The sequence below is a fragment of the Manihot esculenta genome, chromosome 13 (assembly GCF_001659605.2).
Source record: "Manihot esculenta cultivar AM560-2 chromosome 13, M.esculenta_v8, whole genome shotgun sequence".
NCBI classification, from domain to species: Eukaryota; Viridiplantae; Streptophyta; class Magnoliopsida; order Malpighiales; family Euphorbiaceae; genus Manihot; species Manihot esculenta.
In genome coordinates, this window is record NC_035173.2 from 31,922,708 (window position 1) to 31,932,496 (window position 9,789).

At 31.8% G+C, this 9,789-nt stretch overlaps 1 protein-coding gene across 1 annotated transcript; it reads left to right on the forward strand.

Moving 5' to 3' along the window:
* The first annotated feature begins 6,679 nt into the window (after window positions 1-6,679).
* Window positions 6,680-9,709, forward strand: LOC110629826 (subtilisin-like protease SBT1.7). The gene has a single exon (XM_021776976.1). The coding sequence runs from the start codon at window positions 7,168-7,170 to the stop codon at window positions 9,436-9,438; it is 2,271 nt and encodes a 756-aa protein (XP_021632668.1). The 5' UTR covers window positions 6,680-7,167; the 3' UTR covers window positions 9,439-9,709.
* The last annotated feature ends 80 nt before the right edge of the window (window positions 9,710-9,789 follow it).

Below are 9,789 nucleotides of genomic sequence, written 5' to 3' on the forward strand. Positions count from 1 at the left end.
CCCAAGTTGTGATTATGCTTTTTGGGCATTATTCCCAAAACCATCTTAAAACTGTGGACAACTGTGTTTGGAAGATCTACATCAAAACTCTATTGTTCATTATTTCCTTAGTTAATGCATAACATGCAAGCCCTTGTCCCTTGGGCTCAAGACGATGCATAACATGCTATGTTATGAATCCAGGACTATGTGCTTGAGACTTTGTTTTTTTGGATTGAAGCACAGTCACAGCTTATCATTCTATGCCAATGAATGGTTCTTGTAAATAAGTAGTCAAAAGAGCATACATTTTCAGGTTTGTATTTGGTTGCTCTTTTTTTCTTCGCTTTGTAAAGCTACCAGAGAGTAATTTTCATTAAACTGGGTTTGTAATTGTACTGGTGAATGTGAAGGCGAAGCATCATTATAAATATTACTTGAGATGAACATTTTATTCTTTTGTTCCTTCTCCTTCCCAACTACAGCCACACAGTGTAGCACCTAATTCCTTTCTGTTAGGTAACACATCAGCGCAATTACCTTCCATTTAAAATGTCTACAAGCTCTACCAATTCTGAATATTGACGGATTGGTATTACCGTCGTTTTCAGAACTGTAAAATAATTAGTTGTATTTTTTTAATTCCCAGTACATTTATAAGATCTGCTATTTTTCAATTTAATTATTTTTTGAGAAATATAACCTGTTTTTTTTTTTATTGTTTATTTTCATTACTGGTGGTCAATGATATATGGTGGCCGTCAACATTTGAAAATAAATAATAAACTAATAATATATCAAGCCATAATTGATAAATTTATTTATATTTTAATATTTTTATGAAGAAAACTTTCTCGTCCTTGCATTTCTAAAATCCAAAGAATTAGTACCAGATTATTCAATCTGTCCAGAATATAATTTATTATGTCAATTAGGTTAATAGGTCCACATAATCAATGGTGGGAACTCATTATTCATAAAACACCTTCTCAGAACTCATTATTCATAATCAATGGTGGGAACTCATTAGAGATAAGAAATAATTTATTCCCTTTTACTATAAAATATTTTTTTTATTTATGAATCTTACTGAACTTAACATAGAAAACTTCATAAAGTGAAAAAGAAAATTCTTTTTTGGAAAAGGTTTTACGTGAAAAAGGTGCTACAAAAAGCAAAATGAGAAAATAATAATTAATAAATATGTAATATAAGTAAATAATTTTCAAATTTTAATTTATTTACTCAGAATATGAACATATAATTTGTTAATTTTAAGTTAATAACTAGTAATATTTAATATTTTATAATCGTCTGTGTGTGTATATATATATATAAAATCTATTTTAAATATTTTCTATTTAACATTTCAATTGTCCACAAAATTCATAATGTATTATTGGGTGATTGAATTTGTTAATTCATTTGAACATGCTTATTGAAGAGATAGAGTTATGTTGGGGATAGACTTCTATCAGCAGTGATTCCCTATGAAGAGAGAGGATGTTACAATTGATAAATGTGCATATTGTCGCCCACCACATAGTGCTGAGTTAGCAAGATATGTTTGAAAATCTCCCGGTGATCAGATTCAAAAGAAATCTCATGCCTCTGGATTAAACCAGTCATCAAATTGCTAAAACAAACACTAGCTGAAAACAGATATTGCCTAACTCCTCGCATGTGTATTTACTATTTATCTTTGTCGTGGAGAATTTCTTTCAAAACAATTTTGCCATAAAAGGAAGATCACCAACTGATCAAATGTTCCAGCTTCAAATAAAGATCCCAATTCCCATTTACGGACATAGTTTACACTTCATTTTTTTACGTGTTTTAGAAAAGAGGAATTGCTCAGGTTGCCAATGGAAGTTTTTGGTCATGATGCTTTGGCAGAAGCTGCTGATGGAAGACCAGTTTATTTCAGAGATAGATATTATTGTGCATTAGCAGGTGGGCAGTACTGCAAATAAGAAAATCTTCTTAACGAAACAGAAAGAGGTATGGATTGAGGGTGTAAATGAATCAAATCGAATTAAATTTTAAATGGTTTAAATTTGGCTCGTTAAAAATATTTTTGAGTTTGAGTCGAATTCGACTTTTATTCATTTCGAACTAGAGTTGAATATTAATAAGTTCAAGTTTGACTCATTTAGTAAACGAGTTTAAATGAGTTGAATTTTTATTGCGCTTAGTTTCAAATAATTCAAGAATAATTTTAACTGTATAATGAATTTTAATTTAAAATTAATAAGTTTAATACTAAATAATTTTAGTTGTGGTTTATAAACGTATATATAGGGTTTGATGATATTTCTTTTATGATATTAATTTCAGTCTATTTAACAAAACTGTTCACGAATTTGTTGATAAATTTGTACATAAATTCGAAAAACGAGTCAAATTCACGAGTTTTAACGAGTCGAATATTATGGATATCAAGTTTGATTCGTTTATAAAAATTAAACTTGAATTTAACTAATTTAAAAATCAATTCGAGTTCAGTTAAACTTTTATTAAGTCAAATCCCGAGTAGGATTTGATTTATTTACGCCGGTTGTAATTGGTTTCATGAATTTGTAACTTAGTGCACACTGCATTACAGGTTAAGTTTTTTAAAATTTCTACCCCTGTTCTTTCTAAAAATAAAAAAATTTAAGTAATTTACAGTATACACTCTAAAATTTAATAAAATTCATAATTTAATCTCTATTTTTTAAATACTAAATAATTTAATCTCTAACTTTTTATTTTATTAACAAAATAGTCATTCTATTAAATTTATCATTAATTAGTTATTAATTAAAAAACTCAACTCAAATTAAATAAATTAAACTATTATAAATATTAAAACTTTAACTACTAAATTATTATAAATTATTAAAATTAAATTATTAAAAAAAATAAAATTCAAAGATTATAGCGATATAATTTAACAGTAAATTTTAATAGAAGAAATATTTTATTAATGAAATAAAATATTAAGAATTAAATTATTTATAATTAAAATAGTAGAGAATTAGTGGGGAGTAGGTTATAGATTACCATAGATGTTAAAAAATCAGAGAAAAAGAAACTAATTTTTATTTAAAATGGAGAGAAAAAAAGATTAAATCTATTTAAAGAATAGTAAGTAATAGGAAAATTCTTATAGGTATCTAATTGTAATAAATAAATAATAAATTAATTAAAATTATGATATATTTTATATTTAATTATATTTTATTGGTCGAAGGTATGTAAGAAATTTCCTAATTAACAATAGAGCTAGTGATGACAAATTTCAAAATTAATAGTTATACAAATTTTTTTACATTTTTTTAGTATAAATATTGAATATTTTGATGGGTATTAAGTAAAAAGTAAATAGTAAAATATATGAATAATTAATTTTGGCATCATATATTTGAATTATGATAAAGAAAAATGCTAAGAATTCAACATCAAGCTGAGGTGTGATGGTGACAAATGCTTCGCTGAAAATGAGAAATTTACATAACAATCAAAGTACGTAATTTCAATTTTCGTAACACTCCAAAATTTTCAAGCCAATTGCTCGTACAACACAAATTCAGTTAAAGCTATCATTAAAGCATCTCCACCTTTCATACCATTTCCGTTTTAAGCTCTAAAGCCAACGGAAAAAAAAAAATTGCATGTAATAATTTTGCAAAGTTCAATTTTTTTTTTAAATCAAGTTTATTGTGTTAAAAATTAAAAAATTTGATAAATCCAAAAACATAAAATGTTGCCAAATTGATTTTATGACTTATTGATGAAATTTTAAACCATGTGATTGTCAAATTAGAAAAATTTATGTGTACTGTGTTTAATTTTAATCGGTGGGTAGATATATTTGTACACTAATAATTACTTGATTTTTGACATTTAATCTAAAGTCGAGTTTTAAAAAAAGAAATAGGCTTAAAACCAATAAAATTTATTAAACAGGTCAACCCATCAACGCGTCATCTAATCCATAATTAAAACAGGCTGAATTAACCAATGGCCCAAATCTATTAGAAAATAGTCTAACTCATTTTATGTGATGGGAACAGATCCAACTATACTACGGTTTTATCAGCACGCGCATTGAAAAAGAATTAAATAGCCGTCTGACGAGATGGACAAACAGATATACTCGTACATATATTTCTGCGTGACAAAAACATATGGCACTGGAACAAGTGTAAGAATAAAAGTGAAAACATGGCCTTTTGAACTAAGTTTATACCCATTCAAAAATCCTATTTGATCTCACAGCACCATATTGATTTAATAAAATTTTAAATAATTTAAATAATTTAAATTTAAATATGAGTCTAGCATAAATTTAACTAATATATATGTATATAGGTAACGCAAATTATTATATATTTTTTAAATATAACATTGTAATAACTCATTAAAAAAATTTTAATTTTAATTTTCCCATGAAAACATAAATTTTTTAACTATACTGTAAGTCTAGTGGAGGAATTTTAAATTAAATAGTTTGATCATATTTATATAAGTATTTTAATTGAAGAATAATATAGTCAATATAATAAATTAAATTTTTGTGATAAAATTTTAGTGAAAAGAAAACCACTAATAAACATTAAAATTTAATAATAAATTTTACATATTTATCCCCACGTAAATTTTACATATAAGTTTGTATTTTGTTAAAGATTAAAAGGCAAATTGATGCAAAAAATTAATTCAAATTTGGAAGACATCTACCATAAATTTGTTTCAAACCCTACTAGGAATTTCTAGTAAATTTCAATTAATGGGTATTAAATTAAAAATTTATATTTTAAAAACTTTTAAATATTTTTTCATAATTAATGTTCCAAGCACACATGCATTTACTAATTAAGGAGAATTCAATTGCCGACATAATAAATAACATAAAAAATAAGAATGAATAAATTTCAATTTAATAATATTAAAATAATTTTATTTAAATAAAAATGAAATAAAGATATAAAATATACAGTAGCTGGACTTGTGGATATCAAGGCATCATCAAACTTGTTGAAAAATACTACAAAAGTCCAATACTTTCTTGCAAAATTGTCAAAAAAACTGAAGAAAAATCTCAAGCATGAGTATGGGAACTTAATAAATTAAAGCAATGTTCTCATGTGCAAGAAATTCTATATACACATCTGCACAGCTGTAGCACTTCCCACGTAGATAAAAAGCAATTAAATTAATAATTAATGCATGAAATAAAAAAAAATCATATAAAATAATTTAAAATAATTTAAAATATACAATAGAGGTAGGGCATGGCTGGCAGGAAAATAGGAAATTACAGAGAAAACTGAGACTAATAATTAGGGGACATGTTGTGGCAGATTGGATTCCCTTGTGTCAATCATCTTTCTGCCCAACCAACTGGAGACAGTTGAGAATTTTAGTATTTTTCTTGCTAATAATCTCTAACATTAATTAACATTAACTACAATTTAATGTAATGTCTTATGTTAACATCCAGATAATCCACATGAACTTCATTAATTATTTATAATTTTTTTGTTATAGTGAGATTTTATCTATGCATATTAGCTGTATTTCAACTAACGAGTTTGCATAATTAATATAGAAATAAATAAGGAATTTTTGAGATTTTTTTATAGTCCCTTACTATACATGTATAAAATTTTTTAATTAAACTGAATCAAAAAATTGAATATAAATCCTTAAAATGAAACAATTTTTGTATTACAAAATTAGACAATTAGAAGGATAGTGAAAATTGGAATTTGTTGAACTGCAAAGGGAAATCATCAATAGGGTAGGTAAGTACTTCCAATTACTCATCAATAGGATGTGATTGATGCCATCATAAATTCTTAAGATGGAGACTAATCTCGTGAATATTCCTATTTTAATCATAACGTTTTACGCTAATTAATTATTAAAAAAAAAAAAAAAACTCTCAATTACACCGTCCGATCTGTGCATGTGATCCCAGGGCCCACTTTCCCATAACGCGTGTGCTAGGATCCAATTTTTATTTAATTAGTCACATTGAAATAATTTTACTTTTATTAATTCAAAAATAATTTACAGAGTTAAAAAATATTCATTTTTATATTTCTTCATATATTTTATATATATTTATATCACTATGATGTGATATTAATTAAGTGAATAAATTATCTTATAAAAAATAAATAATGAATAATTTAACCCAAATAAAAATAAGATTTTTATCTTGTATATGAAATCATATAGAAGGTGAAATTAAAGGAAAATATGTATTTATATTAGAATTAATTATTCAACTATTAATTATATATGAAATGAATAAAAATGTTTTTATTATTAAATTCACTTATTCAATGCAGAATTAATAACTAAAAAATAAGATTATATGAGATAATTTTATGTCTATTTTTACTGAAAATTATAAATTAATTAAATTTTAATTGAAATTTAGAGAATAAATTCAATTACCATTTAAATAGTTATTTTTATTCAACAAGATAAAAATATCCATCTTTATTCTATAAAGAAATGGAAGATTTTTGTTGAGCACCATTGAAGAGGGAAGTTGGTTGGCCGGTAAACATCCACATTACCATTCAACAACCAAAGGTATGAAATTAGAAACAAAGAGAGAAAGACAAGTACCCGTGATCCACAACACGTAAGATTGAAGATTTCTTCATCTATGAAATGAAACCTGGGATTTATCATTTATGCACTGTAATCCCAACACTGGCCCAAACAACAACACCCACTTGGGAGATTGGAATCTCACAATTAGCTGTAAAGAACTGGGATTATTGTCTTTTGCTCGCCTTGGTCTGCAGGAGAGAGTGAAAACTGAAAATATTTATTAAAAAAAAAAACCAAGTAAATCTCGAGAGTTGCAGCCGCAGAAGAGGCGTCAGCTATCGGGCATGGACAAAAGCCGAAACACACGTGATTAAAGCTCATATAGATAAACCAGTACACTCTTTTTCCTCTCATATGAGCAGATAAAGCTGTATTCACACACCCACACACTCGCTAATCATACTATCTCTTGCCCTTTTTTGTCTCAAAGCAATCATTCAAGGAAACGGACAACCACCCACCGTCTTCCTCTCTCTCTCCCACCTTCTGTATTTAACCAAAGCGTTGGCTGCTAAGCCTTTCAATCTCCTATTTCTTTGTAGTTCCTCCTCTCTCGGTTCCAGAGAGTTGATGAAAATGAAGACATTAACGTCTTTCTTCATTGTTCTCCTTCTGGGTATTTGCCACGTGTCCATGGCGGAGAAGACGACTTACATTGTTCACATGTCCAAATCTGAGATGCCGGCCAGTTTTGAGCACCATACTCATTGGTATGACTCGTCTCTCAAATCGGTTTCTGGTTCTGCTGAGATACTTTATTCATATGATAATGCTATTCACGGTTTTTCCACCCGGTTAACCCCCGAAGAAGCTGAGTTGCTCCAGAGCCAACCCGGGATCTTTTCCGTGTTGCCTGAGATGAGATACGAGTTGCACACAACTCGTACACCTGAGTTTCTTGGACTCGATAAAGCCGCCGATATGTTCCCTGAGTCTGACTCTGCCAGCGACGTAATTATTGGTGTCCTAGATACCGGTGTTTGGCCGGAGAGCAAGAGCTTTGTCGATACTGGAATGGGTCCGGTGCCAAGTAGTTGGAAAGGCCAGTGTGAATCTGGTACCAACTTCACATCTGCCAATTGCAACCGCAAGTTAATTGGCGCGAGGTATTTTGCTAAAGGTTACGAGGCCACTTTAGGCCCCATCGATGAATCCAAGGAGTCCAAATCCCCGAGAGATGATGATGGCCATGGCTCTCACACTGCATCGACAGCGGGTGGATCGGTGGTGGAAGGCGCCAACCTTTTTGGGTATGCAGCCGGGACGGCCCGTGGGATGGCTACCCGCGCCAGGGTCGCTGTATACAAGGTGTGCTGGATTGGTGGTTGCTTTAGCTCTGATATCTTGGGGGCGATGGATAAGGCCATTGAGGATGGTGTCAATATTCTTTCCATGTCGCTTGGTGGTGGCATGTCTGATTATTATAGAGACAGTGTAGCCATTGGATCTTTTGCAGCTATGGAGAAGGGAATACTGGTCTCTTGCTCAGCTGGAAATGCAGGCCCAACCTCTTATAGCTTATCAAATGTGGCTCCATGGATAACCACTGTTGGGGCTGGCACATTGGATCGTGATTTTCCTGCTTTTGTTAGTCTGGGCAATGGGCGAAATTACTCTGGAGTTTCTCTGTACAGAGGAAGCTCTTTACCGGGAAAGCTTTTGCCTTTTGTGTATGCTGGTAATGCTAGTAATTCCACAAATGGGAATTTGTGTATGATGGATTCATTGATACCAGAAAAAGTTGCTGGAAAAATAGTGATGTGTGATCGTGGAGTGAACGCAAGAGTCCAGAAGGGAGCTGTAGTGAAGGCAGCTGGTGGTTTGGGGATGGTTTTAGCCAACACAGCAGCCAACGGTGAAGAATTAGTAGCTGATGCTCACTTGCTGCCAGCTACATCAGTGGGTGAAAAAAATGGTGATGAAATTAAAAGTTATTTGTCGAAAGATCCAAATCCTACCGTTACAATTCTGTTTGAAGGCACCAAAGTGGGAATTCAACCATCGCCAGTGGTTGCAGCTTTCAGCTCAAGAGGTCCTAATACAATCACACCACAAGTCTTGAAGCCTGACCTGATCGCACCAGGTGTTAACATCTTAGCAGGATGGGCAGGTTCAGTTGGTCCAACTGGGCTGTCAACAGATTCTCGGCGCGTCGACTTCAATATTATTTCAGGCACCTCAATGTCCTGTCCTCATGTGAGCGGCCTCGCAGCACTACTCAAGGCTGCCCACCCAGATTGGAGCCCTGCAGCTATAAGATCAGCACTAATGACCACAGCATATGTAGCTTACAAAAATGGGCAGAAGCTGCAAGATATTGCTACTGGAAAAGACTCCACCCCATTTGATCATGGTGCAGGACATGTAGACCCTGTATCAGCTCTCAATCCAGGGCTTGTGTACGATCTAAAAGTCGACGATTACTTAAACTTCCTCTGCGCCTTAAGCTATACAGCGGCACAAATCAGCAGCCTCGCAAGAAGAAGATTCACATGCGATGCCAGTAAGAAATCCAGTTTGAACGATCTCAACTATCCTTCTTTCGCTGTCAACTTCGACACCACACAGAATGGCGGCGCTGGCGTGGTTAAATACACGCGAACTCTTACCAATGTGGGCTCCGCAGGGACCTATAAGGCATCAATTTCAGGTCAATCTGAAGGAGTAAAAATCTTGGTAGAGCCTCAAACGTTGAGTTTCAGCCAAGAAAACGAGAAGAAATCTTATACTGTTACGTTCACCGGAAGTTCAATGCCGATCAATACTAATGCGTTTGCTCGTCTAGAGTGGTCTGACGGGAAGCACATTGTTGGAACTCCAATAGCTGTTAGCTGGACTTAGAAGAAGCCGAAGCAGAATGGGAAATAGTAGAAATTAAGATGGGTCATTTGCTCTCTCTCGAAGAGAGGAGTGCAATCGCTTTGTTATATTGTTTACCCAGCAAATAATTGGAACGCTGGATTAGTGTTTGATGAATGTTCTCTGAGAGAAAAACACAGAAAACCATTGAAAAAATGTGGGAATTGTATTCTCCTCTCAGTGTACAGTGTTAATCTGCATTATGTAATTGCATGCCTAGTGAAGTTCTCAATCAAAGACTTGATTATATTCACCCAGGACATAGTGGGGCGCTACAAGCAATCTGCTTGCGCTTTCGATTGATCCATTTAGGCTATGTGACGCTTGCTTAGT